Source organism: Oryx dammah, unplaced genomic scaffold (assembly GCF_014754425.2).
Source record: "Oryx dammah isolate SB20612 unplaced genomic scaffold, SCBI_Odam_1.1 HiC_scaffold_23, whole genome shotgun sequence".
NCBI lineage: Eukaryota > Metazoa > Chordata > Mammalia > Artiodactyla > Bovidae > Oryx > Oryx dammah.
In genome coordinates, this window is record NW_024070207.1 from 12,278,033 (window position 1) to 12,298,785 (window position 20,753).

Consider the following 20,753-nt stretch of genomic DNA (forward strand, 5'->3'; position numbering starts at 1 on the left):
ATAAATCATGCAATTCAGAATCCCCTGAATCTTAATATAGGAATTTGGATAATTGAAAGTTGGACTGTGATCCAGTAAATTTTTTTTTAAAAGTATTCTCTCAGAAATACAGAAATTAGCCCAAATGTTTTTCAAGTTCATGTGGTGATTGCAGCCATGAAATTAAAAGACGCTTACTCCTTGGAAGAAAAGTTATGACCAACCTAGATAACATATTCAAAAGCAGAGACATTACTTTGCCGACTAAGGTCCCTCTAGTCAAGGCTATAGTTTTTCCTGTGGTCATGTATGGATGTGAGAGTTGGACTGTGAAGAAGGCTGAGCGCCGAAGAATTGATGCTTTTGAACTGCGGTGTTGGAGAAGACTCTTGAGAGTCCCTGGGACTGCAAGGAGATCCAACCAGTCCATTCTGAAGGAGATCAACCCTGGGATTTCTTTGGAAGGAATGATGCTAAAGCTGAAACTCCAGTACTTTGGCCACCTCATGTGAAGAGTTGACTCATTGGAAAAGACTTTGATGCTGGGAGGGATTTAGGGGCAGGAGGAGAAGGGGCTGACCGAGGATGAGATGGCTGGATGGCATCACTGACTCAATGGACGTGAGTCTGAGTAAACTCCGGGAGATGGTGATGGACAGGGAGGCCTGGTGTGCTGCGATTCATGGGGTCGCAAAGAGTCGGACACGACTGAGCGACTGAACTGAACTGAACTGAACTGAGGATAATCTTTCATAAATAAAAGTTATTCTAACTTCGTTGGTTTAATTAAAACTGCCATGTCTTCAGAGTTATCAGCATTAAGTATGATGTAAACATACAGCTTTTATTTTACCAGGTTTACTAAAAGTCATATTATTTATGTTACAGGATTTGTTAGAAAGAAAAATAATTTAAGATGATGGTTAGCTATTTCATGCCTCAATAAGTTTTCATGAGTAATCTAAAAGGTTAATTATATAGATGTAATTAAGATAAAACTTTATATATGAACACTTCCACAGTAATTATGTTTCATGGTATGTCTACTTAAAAATAGTTTCAAAAATCTTTTTGATAACTTGAAAACTTAAAAGTTATATTAACTAATGATGGATATACATTGAATATCTAGATCATTTTCAGATAAAATAAAATACTGAAACAAACTGCTGAACATAGGTTTATCTACTTTGGCATCTTCTTATAAAGGAACTGAAGATATTTGTATGTATCAGCAAACATGTGTTGTGCCATATTGGAAAATTCACTGTCAGAAAGAATATGCCTTTAGAAATTATGAAATATATTTATAAATTTGCCAATCATAGAATGCTTAAGTAACAGGCAGTCCTCAATTGTTTAATTTTTAGTTTCACTAGAAATTAAGGTTTCTAAGGGTTAAGAATGCTAATCTATATATGTAATTAAAAATACAAGAAACAATAAGGGTAAAAGGAAACAACTATGTATGAAAAGTAGGTTAAAAAAAAAGTAGGATGTGTGTTTTGGATAAGAAGTGTGAAAGACATGTTTTTGTTAAGGGAAAAAGAGTAATTTTGTTCTAAAGTCAAATGACTGGTATTCTAGAATGAGGAAGAGGAAAATACAGGGAAAAAAGCCTGAGTGGCTGAGTGGGTAGACAGTTTCAGTAAACAAAATCTTGGGAAAGGAATTTTATGTGTGGTCAAGCTGGCTAAGATTAGAATGGGTTTATTTATAAGTTTTTTAAAGAATGAGCTTTAACCTCAAAAGTACAGTGGTACAAGGACTTTACTGGCAGTCCAGTGGTTAAGACTCCATGCTTCCGCTGTAGGGGGAAAGGATTTGATCCTAGGTCGGGGAAGTGAGATCTAGCTTGCTTAGAGGTATGGCAAGAAAAAAAGAAAGAAAGGGAAGGAAGGAAGGGAGGGAGGGAGGCAGGGAGAAAGGGAGGGAGGGAGGGTACAATGGTACAAAATTAGTTTGGTTTTCTCTCCATTAAAAAGAAAATGTCTTTTGGACTATTGGTCTTCTCTTGATAAGAGATTGTGAAATGTTTTTCTTTACCTTTTGGGTAATCTGCCTGGAAAGCAAAGATTTTGTCTTACCAAAAGAATTTTTTGTGTTCCATGTTGTCTTTATCAGGTCTTTGATTATGTGGGAGAATTGAGTCTTCTCAATGTGAAAAGAGCTATATTTTCATTCACAGTTTTGTAACCTTCTGTGTTTACCTTAAAAAATTTTTTTGATTGTCCCTTTGGTTAAATAGATAAGTAAGTATTGTTTCATATTGACTTGTGATCCTGTTTAATCAAATGTTCAAACTTTTTGACATTTTTGGCAACTTACTCAAATGAAAATCTAAATGGAGTCTTTTTGACCTCAAACTAGTTTTGAGATTTCCCAGAGGGTCCTTAGAAAATCTCAAAAAGATTGTCTCTCACTTTATAAAAGAGATGTTAAAACAATTAGGTTTTTTTTTGGTATGTTAAATTATATGGGAAACATTGTCAAATAAGAAATACTACGCTTTCTTAGGTTATATATGTATGGATATATGTTACTAGTATACATATTCTAGACTTGTTTGAACTTCACAGAAATTTGTCAATACCCTCATTGTCCAGTTATTATCTTCAATTGTCATATGGCACAAATTCATGTCATATGCTAATCCAGGATTACCCTTTTCCCTATTCTTCTAATGATATCTTAAATTTTATTGTCCACATGTAATATTTTATAATTAGCATTTGCCTTTTCCCAGTTCTTAGTAGAATAAGCCTCTGGAACTTATGAAGTAGATAGTGGCAGAAAATTCATTTCAAAAATCTTTGAACTGGGCTTTCCTGGTGGCTCAGTGGTAAAGAATCCGCCTGCCAATGCAGGATAGACACAAGTTCAATCCCTGGTTCGGGAAGATCCCCCATGATGTGGAGCAACTAAACCTGTGCACCTCAACTATTAAGCCTGTGCTCTCGAGCCCACATGCCACAACTGAAGCCCTAGTGCCCTGGACCCTGTGCTCAGCAACAAGAGAAGCCACCACAATGCGAAGCCTGCACACTGCAACAAAGAGTAGCCTTCACTCACCACAACTAGAGAAAAGCCCAAGCAGCAATGGAGACCCCGTGCAGCCTAAAATAAAAAATTACAATAAAAAATCTTTACACTACTTCAGAAGAAACAATAATAGTTTACTCTGAAACAACAAACTATTCCATATTGTTCCTATCTTTACATGAAATTTTTATTTTTATTTTATTTTGGTTTTTTTTGGCCACATCACGTGGCTTTATGGGATTTTAGTTCCCTGACCAGGGACTGAAGCCAGGCCCTTGGCAGTGAGAGCTCAGAATCCTAACCACAGGGATCACCCAGGAATTCTCTAAATAAAGTTTTTATAATTGGGGGTTTTACATTTTGTTCTGTGAGCCATTTTTAATTCATGTTTTGTATATGGTATGAGGTAAGGGTACTTTTTTTGTATATTGATGTCTGCTATAGACTGAATGTTTGTGTAACTGCAAAATTCATCCAGTTAGATGGTATTTGGAAGCAGGGCCTTTGGCAATTAAGCCATGCAAGTGGAGCCCTCATGAGGAATTAGTTTCATTATAAAAATGACCCCAGAAAGCTCCCTTGCCCCTTCTGTCATGTGAAGACATCTGGTTATGAACCAGGAATCTGACACCTACTAGATACCAAATCTGCCAGCATCTTGATCATGGGTTCCCACACTCCAGAACTATGAAAAATTTCTGTCTGTGGTATGTTTGTTATAGCAATCCAAACTGACCAATACGACATACAGTTGTTCCAGTATCATTTGTTGAAAAATCTTTTTCCACTGAATTCCTGTGGGCCCTTTTTAAAACATGAATTGATGATATACATGTGGGTCTACTTTTGGACTGTGTCTTATTCCATCAATTTATATGTCTATCCTTATGCCATACTAGATAGTCTTGATTACTGTAGTTTTAGTTAGCCCTGAAATCAGGCAACGAGTCCTTCAAATGTGTTCTTCATTTTCAAAATATTTTGGCTATCCTGTGTAACATTGAATTTATAGATAACTTTTGGAGAGAATTACCATATTAACACTATCAAGGCTTCTAATCCATGAATAGGGTATCTTTTTTTTTAACTCAGGGCTTCTGATTCAATCATAATTAAGTATATGTATCACATAATTTATTAAACACATGTGAATAAGAAAGTCCTTATTTGGAAAAAGCGACATACTAGTGGGTTAAATTAAAATCCCTAACAGTGAGAGTTTTTAATATTTTTAAGAGCACTGTTACAGTTTTTAGTTGGAATTGGTCTGGAATGGGAAGGGATATTTTCAATTTGAAATTCAGTTGTGTAACCCTCTCTGATTATGTGTAGACAAGTCCTTTGAATTTGTGTAGGAAACCAACCAGGAGACTTTTTAGAGACAAAACTCACACTAATAATGGTATATAAATTTAGATATGGCTTCCCTGAGGTACTATGGTGTGTAGTTCAAATAATTATCCACTGTTTCATCCATAGATGTGCCTCAGGATACAATCCCCAGGGGACCCAAAATATATGAGTCCTGTAAGAGATAAGAAACTACTATAAGCAAATATAAAATGAACTAAAATGTTAATGACTACTTTGCTAAGAACTATGTAATATAATGGAGCCCAAACTGCCCTGGGGCAATGCCACCAGGGTAGGTACAATTCTGAACTTGGGAGAGGGAATTTACCCCCATTCCTATAGAAGTCAACTAGGGGCTTTGACCTTTTGGGGACTAAAGGGAACCAGAGGGGCTTTGTCACCATGAGGCCTCCATCATATCAATAGCTGTCAGCAGAGGGTACAGGGCCGGGAAGAGCAGGCATGCCCAGCAGATATGGTAGTATCCAGAGAAGAGTGGCAGTCTCTTCTCGTCTGCTTAGACTTGTTCCTAGGCATCGGTAAGACCTACCCTCAGCTCTCTCCTGAGTGACAAGGTTCAGAGTCCTACTGCTACAAAGGAGCTCTCCAAACACAGCTAACATATCCAGTACCTCATCTGATCCACTCAGCAGATTGTGAGACAAGTTTTAGTCCCATGTCACACATGACAAGACTGACCTTTAGAGCACTGGATCTGTTGTAACTGTCAGATTGATTCCTCTAGGTATGAGTCCTAGATGTAATGTTTTACTTATCATTTTACAGTCTGACAACAGGAATCTTCATTGCCCTCATAAGCTCACTGAACATTTCAATTTTTTTTATCATGTATTGATTTCTAGGAATTTTTTTATTATGACAAACATCATTTAAGAAAAAGTAGAGATGAGTGAGCAAAGACAAGAAAAATAATCACACATGTTGGGAGGAGCCATAGGATGGTAGAGGACCCAAGAGAAGGGCTGCCAGTGCCCACTGACATGGTTACAACTAGGGGAAGACATGGGGATGGACATACCTGTGGAGGAATGGCATGGAGGTACCATCTGATGATTGGACTCATCTTTGAGTACAGGCAAGACCTATTTTCTGGCTACAATGCAGGAAAAAACTATCACCTAGTTTTTAGTTTTCATGGTTTTCTCTGTGCACAAATGCATTACGCAAACATTTACTACTTTTACAAAGTGAAAAGTATTAGTCACTCATTCATGTCTGACTCTTTGCGATCCCATGGACTGTAGCCCACCAGGCTTCTCTGTCCACGGGATTTGCCAGGCAAGAATACTGGAGTGGGTAGCCGTTTCCTCCTTCAGGGGATCTTCTAGACCTGGGGATCAAACCCAGGTCTCTGGCATTGCAGGCAAATTCTTTACGGTCTGAGCCACTAGGGAAGCCCTTTTACAAAACTGGTTTGATACTATACATTTGGTTCTGAAAAGTGTTTTTTTATTGCTCTTTTTACAGTGTACCATGAACATCTCTTCCATGAACGTGGGTGAAAACCCCCTACTGAAACACAGAGCACTGTAGTTGGATCAAATGGCTGCTGGTAAGGACAGTGACACCTAAAGCAAAGTATCAGCTTGAGGATAAAGCACATAGCCTGGCAAGTGCCTGCCAGGGAAAGCAGTGTCAGTGATATTCTCATCAAAGAAACCAGAATCAAATGCCAAGGCATTACAGATATGGGATATCATGTATGCCCCTTTGGCTCCTCCCTTGTCCCCTCATTCCCTTGACACCCCGTTGCCCCCTTGGGGTGAATGGATTTTGTACATTTCTTTGTATCCGATGAAATCCACCCGATTTTCTGTCTCTTCCTTAGCTCTTCAAGCTGAGCCGTTGACAGATCTCCACATTCTCTCAGCATCTCCTCCCAGATGCCTTTCCTGTAAGTTGTCCTGATAGTCCTTGGGGGAATCCTGTCCTTTTCTCTTTTTGCCTTCTGGGGCACATAATCTTCAGCAGGGCACTTTTTGGCAGCATGGGACTGGCTCTCTGACTTTGCCTGGGACCCTGGCTTTCCCTTGAGTGGGTTTCCCTCAGCTTCAAACTTGCCCTGCTTTTCTTGCTTCCCCTCATCTGCTGGTTGTCCCTCATGTGCAGGTTGTCTCTCATCGTCTGGCTGTCCCTCATTCTGGAGCTCTCATTCCTCTTCTGACTTCCCCACCACTTCTGGCTTTTCTTTCTCATTTGACTTTCCTTCATTTTCAGGCTCTACTTAATCTTCTGGCTTTCCCTCACTTTCCAACTTTCCTTCCTTTTCATTGCAGTTTTTCCATGTTGAGATGTCCCCTCCCCTTCCTGTCCTGGGGGATGAAGGTGGGGGTGGAGAAGAGACAAAGAGGAGACAAGGGAGACTGCGGGCTTGGGTGGAAGGCAGGTCTGGACAGCACTGGCATCTGACCCGCGTCAGTGGTCCCCTGACCTGGCCCGGCCTAGTGTGCCTTCTGCCTACCCTTTACCCCACCATTCCTCCTGCACTGAGAGCCAACCATTCCCTGGAAGGCCCTACCACCTTGTACCATCCTTTAGCGTGGCAGGGAGGGTGTATATTATATCTGGTGTGGGGATGGGAAGTGGGGCCTTCAAATGCTGCCCAAGCTGTGGCCCCCCTGCCCGTGCCCTCTTATTTTTCACTGACTTGCAGGGATTCTGGCCAGGTTTCTCCTCCTTTTCTAGCCTTGCAGAGTGTTGGGAACAGACATGCAGACCTGCAGACAGACAGAAGACAGAGAGGGACTGCGTGGTCCATGGGCTGGGGTCCCTTTGCTGAATCCGGGCCCTCCTCATCCTACAATTTTTCCCCTACCTCTCCTGCATCCCAGCCACCATCACTTTTCAGGCCTCAGGCACTAGACCAGGATGCTTTCCAAACTATTTTGGGTCTGTGTCTTCCTCCCGCGCAAGCAACCCGCCGCATCCCCACCCCTTTACGTGAGGTCAGTTGTTTCCTCCTGGGCTCAGAGTGTGAAAGGGAATTATTTTCAGAATTTGTCTACGTTTCATCGTCGCACTGTGGGGGCGCATCCCCTCCTCCCCCCCAGCAATTTCAGGCTCAAAAATGGGTGAAAGGCACAGAGGAGGGCCGTCGAGGAGGAGACGGGGCCACCTGCCCACGTTGCGCCTCGCCGTTCTCCACATTCATCTCGGGGACCCCTCCTCTCTCCATGTCTCTCCCCGGTGCTCCTGGATCCTAGTCCCATCAGCTTCCACCCCTGCCCAGGACGCCAGCAGTGGCCACCTTCACACTGACCTGTGGGGCCCGGGCCAGGTCTGCACCTCCTCAGGCTCGCCTAAGCCCTCTCGCCCCTCGCCCGGGCAGCTCTGGGAACTGGTTCTGCTCGGGCAGGGCGGGCATGGGGGTTGCTGCCCACGTTGGCGCCCAGCCGGTCATGTGAGCGTCGCATCACCTGAGCCAGGTCCCCCGCCCCACTCCCTCACCCCCAGCCCAGAGGGACCCGACAGCTCCGAAGGTGGGGGCCGGTGGGGGGGTGGTAGTTGGAGAAGGAGGCATTACCGATAAAGCAGGAGTGGAGAGGCTTCCTGACTGCAGGTGCTTTACCTGGAGCATCTCGGGTCCTTGCTCAGCATCCCTCTGAGATGCCCATTATCCCCAGTTGTGGCAGCTGATCACAAGGAAGGCGCCAGATTTTGCCTAAAGCGCCACATAGACCAACAGCCTGCTTTCAAGACTAGCTCCTCCTGACTCTAGCGTCCTGGTGCTGGTCCCGCCAGGGAGCCGCGCTGCCACCTTGTGTAGCTGTGCCTGAGCCTCAGCTCTTCTCAGTCCACGTGTTCTCTCTCCCTGACTCTGTCCATTTTCCTGTAAACATCCAGGTTATTCCCTCCCCTGAATCTCAGGCTCATTTTTGCTTCCCCACCAAAAATAAAGTTGAGTGCTTACTTCCCGTTTTCAACACAATGTGACATACTTTTTAATTGCCATTGATATAAGTGAGTAGTAGTATATCCATGGCATTTTATTTTGCATTTCTGTTTAATAGCAAATTAAATATCATTGTGAATTGTCTGTTCATGTCTTTTCCACATCTTTTTTTTAAATTTATTTTTATTCATTTGGCTGCACCATGTCTTAGTTGCCACATGTGGGATCTTTAGTTGTGGTGTGTGGGATCTAGTTCCCTGACCAGGGATCAAACCTGGGCCCCCTGCATTCGGAGCGTGGAGTCTTAGCCATTGAACCTCCAGGGAATTCCCTTTTCCACATTCTTCTATTGGGTTATTGCTCCTTCGCACTTTTGAAGTGTTCTTTATACATTATATTAGGCCTTTATCTGTTATAAAAGTTGCAAATATTTACTTCCAACTTGTTAGTTGCTTTTTGACTTTTTTATGATGTATTTCTGCCATACATTAAAAAAAAGTAGTCACATTTATCAGATTTGTCTTTTATTGCATCTAGATTTTTGACTCAGTTAAAAACTCTTTTCCTACATGAGGTCAAAGAAGAATTCCCCATTTTCTTTTAGTACTCACAAGGTTAACTGTATTTGTCTTAAGGGCATCTATGGTTAAGGAGTGAAGGTTAAGGAATAAACCAGTGTTAAGTGAGTTGAAGCTTTAGAAGACTCAAAGCACTAGAATAACAAAACTCAAAGCCCAAGTCTTATTAAAAGGGAAGGAGTTTCCTAGGAACTCCAAATGTTTCACTTTAAGGGCAATTATAAACTGGAAATAAACTAGCCCTCACAAAGTCTTTTAGCTTGGCTTTGCAACATCTAGGTGGACTAGTCAAGTTTAATTTTTGAATATAGATTATGGTGGTTTTAGACAGGAAGTATCCTTATGGGCCTAACCAGTGCAAACAAAATCTTTTTTGGAAAAGATTCCACCATCCTCAGCCTCAAACTATTCCAACAAACAGATATTTAAGTACAATGCCCATACACAAAGATAACCAGAAAAACAAAGAAGAGACATCATAGATAAGAAGCACCATAGGCAATAGACAACAGAAGCAGATCCATTAGCTTTGAATTATTCAAATTATCAGATGCAGACTACTAAACTACAGTGCTTGGCATCATCAACTCAATGGACACGAGTTTGAGCAAACTCTGGGAGATAGTAAAGGGCAGGAAAGCCTGGCATGCTGCAGTCCATAGTGTTTCAAAGAGTCAGACACGACTGAGTGACTGAACAACAAAACCACAATGCTCAGTGTATTCAGATAAATAAAATCCAATCTTGAAAATTTAAACATGGAACCAGAAAACCAAAAAAAAAGTAGGGAAAAAAGAAAACTCCAAAACTGAAAAATAAGAAAGCTGAAATTAGAAACTCAGTAGATGGCTTTTAACAGCAGATTAGATTCAACTCAAGAGAATTAAATAACTAGAAATTATATTCAGATGAAATTATCTGTAAGGCTGCACAGGTGGTCAAAAGATGGAAAATACAGACAAGGATAAGGTCTAATACATGTTCAATTGGAATTCCAAAAGGAAAAGAGAAATGGAACTGTTCAGAGGCACTCTTTGAAGATTTAATGGCTGAGGATTTTTCAAAACTGATGAAAGACATTGATCCATAGATCCAAGAAGTCTAACAAATCCCAAACAGGATAAATAAAAAGAAGCCCATGCATAGAATACATAATAGTGAATTTACAGAGAATTCAAGACAAAGAGAATATCATAAAAATAGCCAAAAAAATGCCTCAAAAGGAACAAAACTTAGGCTAATTACTGGCTTTGCAACAGCAATAATGAAAGATGGTGAAGTGACATCTTTAGTATCTTGAAAGAAAGTAAATGCCAACCAAGAAAATAAGCAGCAAAAATACCCTTCAAAAATGAAGGCAAAATAAAAGCTTTATAAATAAACCAAAACAAAGAGTTTCTAGCAGCAGTCAGAAACCAAAGGAAATACTCAATTCTATGGGGCATTTTTCAGATAACAGGAAAATGATCTCAGATGGAAGACTGGGGATGAAGGAAGGAAAAGAAAGTAATTAAAAGGCTAAATATCTATCTATAAATTTAAATCAATACTATATAAAATAATATTATCTTGTTAATTCATACTGACAACACAGGAGTCAAGAGGACTAGAGTAAAAGCATTTAAAATTCTGGCATTATCTAAAGAGTATGTATAAGTATAAATTAATGTTAGCCTTTAGTAAGTCAAGACTATATGCTGTAATTACTGGATAACTATTAAGGAAGAGTAAGAGAGGAAAACTTCTAAGCTAATAGAGGGGCAAAAATAAGAAACTAATCAATCCTAAGGAAGAAAAAACAAACATAAACCAGATGGGATATAAGAGAAGGAATGTGGTACAATGGTTATATTCAGTATTAATAGCAGTAAGTACATTAATGTAAATGGTTTACATGAAGCAATTAAAAAACAAAGATTTTTGGACTGGAAAAACCCAACTATATACTATTTACAAAAGACATATCTGAAATATAAAGATACATAAAGACTGAAAGTAAAAGCACAGGGGAAAAATAACATGAAAACACTAACCAAAAGAAAGCCATTATAGTTAAATTAATAACAAAATAGACTTTAAAGCAAAAAGCATTACAAGACATAAGCATCACTTAATGATATTTAAAATTTGTATGCATTTATTAAATAGACCACAAAATAAATAAATCTGACAGAACTACAAGAAGAAATAAAAAAAATACCTTCCATTTCAGTGTTAACACTCCTATCTCTATAACTGTAAATAGTTAAAATGTTGAAAGAAAAAAAAAAGCTAATCTAAAATTCTATATCCAGTGAAATAATCCTTCAAATGTGGAGGAGAAATAAAGACTTTCTCAGACAAACAAAAACTGATGGAATTCAGCATCAGCAAACCTTTCCTTCAGGAAATGTTAAAAGATTTTCTGCAGAAAAATGGTGCAGGCCTGCAACTCAGATCTACATAGAGGAAGAGCATTGGAAATGCAATAAATGAAAGTATAATGAAATTTTTTATCTTATTCTTAATTGATGTAAAAGATAACGTTTTATCTAAAGTAATAAAATAACAGTGTATTAAGTGATTGCAGGAAATGGATGAGTGAAATAAACACTTAAGGTACCTGTATTACATATAAGTAAAGCAGAACAGTGTTATTTGAAAATGTTCTTAGTTAAAAATGTAAACTCAAGGAAAATTTTTGAAAAAATTTTAAAGAAATATAATCAATACACTAAGAGAAGACAAGTGGAATCATGTAAAATACTCAATTAAAACTAGAGAAGGCAGACTTCCCTGGTGGTCCAGTGGCTAAGACTCCACACTCCCAATGCAGGGGGCATGGGTTCGATTCTTGATCAGGGATCTAGAACCTACATGTTGCAACTAAACTGAAAGATCCCACATATCATAACTAAGACCTGGTGCAGGCAAAAATAAACTAGAGAAGGCCTAAAAAGAAGCCTCTGGCAACAAATAGAAAACAGTTATAAACATGCTTGATATTAAATCCAAATATATTGAGTCATTTTAAATATGAATGGTCTAAATACATCAATTAAAGATTGAAACTATCAGAGTGAATTAAAAAAACCAACTATATGCTGTGTACAAGAAGCCCACTTTAAATATAGTGAGTGAGTGAAAGTGAAAGTTGCTCAGTCGTGTCCAACCCTTTTGAGACCCCATGGACTGTAGTCCATGGAATTTTCCAGGCCAGAATACTGGAGTGGGTAGCCTTTCCCTTCTCCGGGGGATCTTCCCAACCCAGGGATCGAACCTAGGTCTACCCACATTACAGGTCGATTCTTTACCAGCTGAACCACAAGGGAAGCCCAAGAATACTGGAGTGGGTAGCCTATCCCTTCTACAGGGGATCTTCCTAACCCAGGAATCGAACTGGGGTCTCCTGCATTGCAGGTGAATTCTTTACCAACTGAGCTATTAGGGAAGCCCTGATAAAGAGTGAGAGGTTAAAAGTAAAGCAACAGAGAAAGATCTGCACTAATTAAAAAAAAAACTGGACAAAAAAAGAAAGCTGGAGTAGTTACATAATTTCAGACAAAGCAGAACAAGGAAAGTTATCAGAGATCAAAAGAGGCACTACATAATGATAAAGGGATCAATTCTGAGCAAAACATATAATAATCTTAAACATGTATATGTACATGACAAAAGTATCAAAATATATGAAGCAAAAACTGATAGAACTGAAAGGAGAAACAGACAAATTATTATTATAGTTACAAACTTTAATGCCCCCAATCAGTAATTGACAGATTAAACAGGCAGAATATGAATTAAGGATATAGTCAGAGAAGGAAATGGCAACCTACTCCAGTATTCTTGCCTGGAGAATTTCACAGACAGAGGAGCCTGGTGGGCTACAGTCCATGGGATCACAAAAAGTCAAGACACCTAACTGAGCGCCTAATACATAGTTGACCTGAACAGCATTATTAATCAACGTGATTTAATTCACATTTAGAGAACATTCCATTCAACATTCAAGCTCATATAGAACATGAGCTCAAGAGAGTGCATAAAACCCACCTTAACAAATTTAAAAGAATAGAAATCATAAAAGTATGCTCTCAGTAGAATTAAACTAGAAATCAGTAACAGGATAGATGGCGAACCCAACTATTTGGAAATTAAGCAGCACATTTCTAAATAACACGAGTCAAAGAAGAATTCTCAACAGAAATTTAAAAATGCTTTGAACTAAATGAAAATACAACATATCAAAATCTCTGGGGTAAAGCAACAGCAATGCTTAAAGGAAAATTTCTAGCTTAAACACATATATGGAAAAGAAGGTTCTCCCATCAATAACCTATGCTTTCTTCTTAGGAAACTAAAGAAAGAAGAGTAATTTAAGCCTAGTGAAAGTGAAAGTTGCTCAGTCATGTCCAACTCTTTGCGACCCCATGGACTGTATAGTCCATGGAATTCTCCATGCCAGAATACTGGAGTGGGTAGCCTTTCCCTTCTCCAGGGTATCTTCCCAACCCAGGGATTGAACCCCAGAGCAAATAGGAAAAAAGAAATAACTAGAGACAAAATCAAAGGAAAGTGAAAACAGGAAAACAACAGAGAAAATCAACAAAACCAAAAGTTGGTTCTTTGAAAAGATAAAATTATTAAATCTCTTATGAGGGTAACCAAAAAAAACAAGAAAGACTCAAATTAACAATATCAAAAATGAAAGTGGGGTTATCATTCCTGATCCCATGGATATTAAGGAGGTAATGAAGTAATACTATGAAAAACTCTATGCCTACAAATTAGATAACTTAAGATGAAATGGACTAATTACTCAAAAAATACAAACTCCTAAAACTCACAGGAGAGGAAAAAGATAACCTGAGTAGTCCTGTATCTATTAAAGAAACTGAGTCAATAATTAATAACCTTACAAAGATAGAAATCACTAGGACCAAATTGTACCAAACATTTAAGGACCACCAGTAAACATTTAGAAATCACCAGTGAATTCTACCAAACATTATGTTAGAAATAATACCAATTCTCCACAGTCTCTTCCATAAAACTGAAGTAGAGAACACCTGACTCATTCTGTGAGACCAATATTACCCTAATTCCAAAACCAGATAAAAGATACTACAAGAAAGGAAAACTACAGACCAATATCTCTAATGGATACAGACACAAATCCTCAACAAAGTATTATAAAACTGAATCCAATAATGTATAAAAAGTTATGTGCCAAACAACTGAAATTTATTCCAGGTATTCAAGGTTGATTCAACATTTGAAAATCAATTGATATAATCCACTACATAGAAAAATTATATGATATTATTTGATACAGAAAAAGTATTTGACAGAAACGCTTTCAACCTGGGAGTAGAGGGGAACTTCCTCAGTTTAATAAAGAATATCTACACGTTGACTGAACAACAAAAACTACAAGAAACTAACATGATACTTAGTGATGTAAAAGGAGACACTTCACCTGAAGTGTCAGGAACAGGGCAAGGATGTCCTTTCTCATTGCTTTTATTGAACATCATACTGGAAGTCCTAGCTAATGCATTAAGACAAAAAAGGAAATACAAAGTGTACAGATTAGAACTGAGGAAATAAATCTATCTCTATTTGCAGATGACATGACGTTAAAGCATTGACAAACTCCTGGTCACAAGATCACAGGATGTAAGTTAAAATATAAATTTAATTGCTTTCCTATATACCAGCAATGAACAACTGGAACTTGATATTTAAAACTGCATTTATAACAACATTCCCACAATACAGAACGTGACAAAAGACTCTTAAGTATATCACAAATGCACGAATCAAGTTCACTGAAAGGGATGGAAGAATAAGACACTGATATAGGTAACTTTGGAAATAAGTGGAGTCTGTTAAGACTAAAGACAAAATTTTCTCTATATATATTTTAAAACATATAAAGATGTATATGTATGTACATACAGACATATATATATGGAGAGAGACAGAAAGAGATGCATATATATCTTCTTTATCAACTGAAGGGGCCTAGAACCAATGATATCCAAATGGTAGGGTGTATACTTAACACCTAAATCTTGGTTTCTAGTACTGTTCTCCCAACCAAAGGTACCAGGGTCCCTTGGAGAAATGGTTGATTCTAGGATTTGGGCAGGAAATATGCAAGATATGACTAGACCATTTTGTAGCACCAGAAAGTTTTATAAACACACACATACACAATGAAAGGGGTATGTTAAATAGATGCAAGAGCCAACTGAAAGAACTTCTAATGGCCAAAAGTGGAAAAATTTGAGCAATGAAAATATATATAGTAGTATTATAGTCCAAAGTATATTAAATAAATGGAGAGAAATCAAATATGTAGAATTCCAAATAAATGTTGGAGATATTCCATCTTCAACAAGATTGAACATAACACCGCAGTCTTTTAAGTGTAGACTGTGCAGAGTGATTCTCTTCCAAAGAGTATAGTCTAGAAAGGGAGAAATAAAAGAGTAACTTTACCATGTAGAATCCTGAGAACACTACTTCAGCCAGGTGACCAATATTAACAGTGATAATATTGATAGTATGTACCCTTTATATGATTTCATTTTACCTGTGTGATCCTCTTCCCAAAAAAGCACTTAACACCTGTCTAACCATAAGAGAGGCTTCCCTGGTGGCTCAGACAGTAAAGCATCTGTCTACAATGTGGGAGACCCGGATTCGAGCCCTGGGTTGGGAAGATCCCCTGGAGAAGGAAATGGCAACCCACTCCAGGACTATTGCCTGGAAAATCCCATGGACAGAGGAGCCTGGTAGACTACAGTTCACAGGATCACAGAGTCGGGACATGACTGAGCGACTTCACTTCACTAACCATAAGAGAAAAATCAAGCAAACTGAAACTGTAGTACACTAATCAAAGTACCTGACCAGTGCGTCTCAAGAGTGTCAAGGCGTAAGAAACAGGGAAAGTGTGAGAAACTGTCACAGCCAAGAGGAGCCTAAGGAGACATGATGACTAATTGTAAGATGAAAACCTGGATGGGATCCTGGGACAGAAAAAAGACATTAGGGAAAAACTGAGGTACTCCGAATAAAGTATGTATCTTGGTTAATGACAATTTATCAACATTGGTTCATTGTGACGAACGCTTCAAGCTAAAAGTTCAGTTCAGTCGCTCAGTTGTGTCCAACTCTTTGTGACTCCATGAATTGCAGTGCGCCAGGCCTCCCTGTCCCATCACCAACTCCCAGAGTTCACTCAAACTCACGTCCATTGAGTCCGTGATGCCATCCAGCCATCTCATCCTCTGTTGTCCCCTTCTCCTCCTGCCCTCAATCCCTCCCAGCATGAGTCTTTTCCAATGATGTTAATAACAGGTATGGGGTATCTGGAAACTGTATCTTTGTAATAATTCTGTAGATCTACAACTGGCCTAAACGTTTAAAGAAACACTATAAGCAAATATAAGCAAATAAAAGGCTAATGAAGAGACAGGGGAAAAAATCACATAGGTAGATGGGTCTGCTGAAATGATAAGCCAGGGCTTAACAGGAATTTCCTAGGAGACAACTTCTAAGAAAAAAGCGTCAGCAGACACGAGATTAACAGGTGAGAATAGCACAGCATCTGGTCACAGATTTTTCTCCCGGTTCAATCTCCAGTATCTAAATCCAGTGCAGATGGCTGTACACAGAAACACACACAAACCAACAAAATACTTGGAAAGGTATGTTTTATAAGAACTTTATAAATAGCAAGACCCAAGTGACTATCCAGGTGAGTTAGGGTAGCTCTACTGTAGACAATTCTCCACCTTTCAGTTGTGACACAGTGTTGCTTTAGACCATCATGATCTCTAGCCCATCAGCAGCGGTGGGAGCCTTAGGAGGGTACAGTACCCACAAGCAGAGGCATACCCCCCAGGAGTCATGACATTACCCCAGCTGGAGAGGGCCACCCACCTCACAGCTGTCTGGACTTATTCCTGCACACACTTGAAACCTCCTCAGCCCTCTCCAAAACATCTGCTGGGGCTCTGGCCCTGCTAGTGCAGGGGAGAGGGTGGGAAGCAGCTCACATACTCAGCATCTTATTGAATATTCTCCACAGCCCTAGAAGGCAAGTTTTATCCCCAACTCACTGATGCCAAGAGTCTCCCTTACAACAATGGATCTGTAATAACTGCCAAGTTGATTCTTGCACCTTTGAGTCCCAGAGGTAATGTGACTTTTACTCAGTTCACATCCTGGCAACACAAATTTTATGTGTCTCCACTGCCTTCAGAAGGCACTTCACTGAATAGTACTTGATTGCTTAGTATTGCTTTCCTATTTTTATCTTTCATTATTGCTATGATAAAAAGTAATCTGTGTGTTTTTTAAGAGAATATAAACAGATGAACAAAAAAACAGAAAAAAAAATCACCCACAGATAACCGCTGTTGATTTTTTAGTACACAGTTTTCAGTTTTTCTTGTACATGGATCACTAGTAAAGTATCTTTGTAGTTTTACAAAAATGGACTGATGCCATATATATGGTTCTGAAAACTATTTTTGTTTTTAATTTTACAATGCACCATAAACATTTTTCCATGCAATGGATGAAAATCTGCTACTGAAACATAGAGGGCTGCAGTTGAATGAGAGCGACACCTAAAGTATAGGATTAGCATTTAAGGTTAAATAAAGCACAAGGCCTGGTAAATGCCTGCCAGAGGCACTACACAAAAGGAATGTCTTCAAAGCCCCTTTGCGGGGCCCTGCAGCCACCCCTGAGTTCCCTTGGGCCCCTTGGGTGGAAGGGGTCCTGTAAACTTTTTTGCATCCACATAAACCCCCCCAATTTCTGTCTGGTTTTCTTCACCTCATCCTCTACCCTGGCCATCTCATCAAATTCTCTTATCATCTCTTCATTGCTCAAATGCATATCATGTATGGCCTCCTTGTATTCCTTGAGACACTGAGCCAGCCCCTTGTTGGTTTTTCTTTTGGCCTTCCTGGGTACATCCTCCCCAGCTGGGCGCTTTCTGCCAGCCCTTGGTTCCCTTGGTTCGCTGGCCAGCTTGTCTTCTTTTGGCTTTCCCTCACTCACTGGCTTCCCCTCGCTCTCTGGCTTTCCCTCACTCTCTGCTTTTCTTTCTTTTGCTTCTTCCTCACTCACTGGCTTTCCCTCGCTCTCTGGCTTCCCCTCGCTCTCTGCTTTTCTTTCTTGTGCTTGTTCCTCACTCACTGGCTTCCCCTCGCTCTCTAGGTTTCCTTCTTTTGGCTTGGTCTCACTCTCTGGCCTTTCCGTAACTGTTAATACTTCCGCATCTGTCTTTCCCTTGGGATCTGTCCTTCCCTGGTTTTCTAACTTTTCCTCATCTTCCCTAGTACAAGCTGCTTCTGGTTTTCCTGCATCCAGTGGCTGTTCTTTGTTTTCCATCTTGCCCTGGTTCTCAGGCTTCGCTTCATTTTCACTGCAGAGTTTTTCCATGTTGAGCCTCCCCTCCTTTTCCTGTCCTGGGAGTGGGGCGGGGGAAGAGAAGACAAAGAGGAGACAAGAGAGACTGAGGTTTTGGGGGAAAATGCAGGTCCGGATAGTAGTAGTCATTTCTTGCCCTTTGTCAGGGATCTCCTGACCTGGTCTGGCCCTCCGAGAGTGCCTTTTGCCCACCCTTTACCCCACCATTCCTCGTGCACACGTGAGACAACACTTCCCTGGCAGGCCCTGCCATTTTTCCCTATGCTTGCTCAGCACGGCAGTGTGTAAATGTGTTGGGAAGTGGGCAGTGGGGCCCCCAATTCTTCGCGGGTGGTCCCTCCACACTGCCCACCCCTCTGGGTCCCTGTCCAGTGCCCTCTTCCTTCACTGACCTTCGGGGATTCTGGACAGGTTCCTCCTCTTTCTATAGCCCAGTAGAGCGCTGGGAACAACAGACACGTAGACCTGCAGACAGACAGGAGACCGGGGATGGGCACCGGTGGATGCACAGGGACTCGGGCCCCTTTCCAGAATCCCTGCCCTCCTCACCCACCGTTTCCCTCCCCCACCCCCTCCTCCGCCCCCCTGCACCCCAGCCGCCATTTCTTTTCACGCCTCGGGCGCCAGACCAGGATGTTTTCCAAACTAATTTTGGATCTCTGCGTCCTTCTCTCCCAAAGGCAACTCGCCTCCCCACCCTTGAGGTCAACTTTCTACTCTACGCACAGAGTGGCAGAGGGGATTTATTTCCACTGCCTCACTGCTGGGGCGCCCCCTAGCCACAATCTCCGGCTCCAAAATGGACGGAGGGCAGAGAAAAGGATGTGTAGAGAAAGGGGAATGGGTACTTGGGGTGTCCGCTTTCCCCTCCCTCCGCCCAACGGCCGTTTGCTCCCCCTTAGCCGTTTTCCCTCCGCCATCTCTAGCTACAGTCTGGCCAGCTCCCCTCGACTAGAACCCCATCCCCAACCTTTCTCCTTTCCGTGCCCGTTCCTTCCTTCCCCATTCCGCTGTCCCACAGGCAGCGACGAGAACCCTCAGACTGACCTGAAAGAACCAGGAGCAACAACTAGGGGCTCGCAGACGGCTCCGAGTCCGACAACACCGAGTGAGGGCCACTACCCGGACCGGTGCCCACTTCTGGGCCCAGCGGTCACGTGAGCGTCGCGTCACCCGAGCTCCGCCCCCGCACCCCGCCCACCAGCCGGCGTCTGCTAGCCGCCCACCTCCTCCCTCGGGCAGGTACCTCTTAACCTCTATGGGCCCTTTTGTCCCTTTCCTCTTCTTGAGAAGTTGGTCAAAGAAATAATTTTAGTAAAAACCACAGAGGTGGGGACTTACCTGGCAGTCCAGTGGTTAGCACTCCGCGCTTCCACTGCAGGGGGCACGGGTTCTATCCGCGGTGGGAGAACTAAGATCCCACACGCTGCCTGGCGCCACCAAAACAAAACAAAACCTCAGAGGCTTTTTTTTTTTTTTAATGGGTTGGGCAGTCTGGGGGAGGAGTCTAACTTTGCTCTTAAATTCCACTGAAAGAACGTAGACGTATAAATGTTACCGTCAAAGTGAAATTGTCCCTTTGTCCTGGTATGCAAAACGTAAGTTTTCTAATGAATTAAATATTTAGATCTGAAAATGATTTTATATTTGAAACAAAATGAAAGAATGATTTTTATTTTTAAGTGAGAGACTGAATACAGAACGGACGATGACCAGATGACAATAGAATTGTAACCCACAACCTCTGTAGCAAGCAGCCCCACAAGCCAAACTACAGCCTCTACAGCAATCTTCTGGACTTGATCAATGACTACCAGCCTTCCTATTTTTGCCCTGCCACTAACTAGAGAAATCTAAATATGCTCCCCAAACCAATCACATAAAATACCTCTGGCTCACCAGCGTTTCACTGCCAACAACTTCCAATCAGAGAAAATATGGTCTTCCTTTTTTCACTCTAAAGTTTTCCCATTGCCCTGCCTGTCTTTAAGTCTCTGCCAAACACAAATTAGGGTGGCTAACTCCTTTGTTATAACAAGCTCTGAATAACTAGCTTCTGCTTCTACATAAGCTTTTAGTAGAAGATCTTTAAAAACATAATAACTGAAAGTTGAACAATTAAGAACTTGACTGATGGATTTGATTACACGAAAATGTAAGAGACGGGGGACACATGCATTTCTCCCTGCTCTTTTTTTTAATTTATTTTTTATTGAAGTATAGTTGCATTAAAACGTTGTGTTAATTGTTGCTGTACACCAAAGTGACTCAGTTATGTATACATATACATTCTTCGTATTCTTTTCCATTGTGGTTTATCACAGGGTATTGAATATAGTTCCCTGTGCTATACAGTAGCACCTTGTTTATCCATTCTATATATATCAGTTTGCATCTACTAACCCCAAACTCCTGCTGCTATCCTCTCCCACCTCCCTCCCACCCCCGAC

The 20,753-nt window shown here is 40.8% G+C and overlaps 2 protein-coding genes across 8 annotated transcripts; both read right to left on the reverse strand.

The window, feature by feature from the left end:
- Positions 1 to 6,075: 6,075 nt before the first annotated feature.
- On the reverse strand, positions 6,076 to 7,233 carry TCEAL3 (transcription elongation factor A like 3). Its single transcript, XM_040266519.1, is given in 5 exon segments — positions 6,076 to 6,201; positions 6,203 to 6,275; positions 6,277 to 6,322; positions 6,325 to 6,707; positions 7,211 to 7,233. Coding segments are annotated over 5 exon segments (651 nt in total).
- Positions 7,234 to 16,557: 9,324 nt separating this feature from the next.
- On the reverse strand, positions 16,558 to 19,762 carry TCEAL4 (transcription elongation factor A like 4). 7 transcript variants are annotated; one of them, XM_040265003.1, is made up of 4 exons: positions 19,351 to 19,435; positions 18,696 to 18,768; positions 18,010 to 18,341; positions 17,260 to 17,922 (listed from the first exon to the last, which is right to left on the reverse strand). In XM_040265003.1, the coding sequence occupies exons 3-4, from the start codon at positions 18,313 to 18,315 to the stop codon at positions 17,560 to 17,562; spliced, it is 669 nt and encodes a 222-aa protein (XP_040120937.1). In that variant the 5' UTR covers positions 18,316 to 18,341; positions 18,696 to 18,768; positions 19,351 to 19,435; the 3' UTR covers positions 17,260 to 17,559. The 7 variants fall into 7 exon arrangements, with proteins under 7 accessions (XP_040120933.1, XP_040120936.1, XP_040120932.1 ...); XM_040264999.1 differs by lacking the exon at positions 19,351 to 19,435 and adding an exon at positions 19,645 to 19,762 and having other exon boundaries at positions 16,558 to 18,341; XM_040265002.1 differs by lacking the exon at positions 19,351 to 19,435 and adding an exon at positions 19,645 to 19,662 and having other exon boundaries at positions 16,558 to 18,336.
- Positions 19,763 to 20,753: the final 991 nt, after the last annotated feature.

What these genes read in the sequence shown, in the direction of transcription:
- TCEAL4 (XM_040264999.1), bottom strand. Translation starts at nt 18,315, where the DNA reads ATGGAAAAACTCTGCAGTGAAAATGAAGCGAAGCCTGAGAACCAGGGC.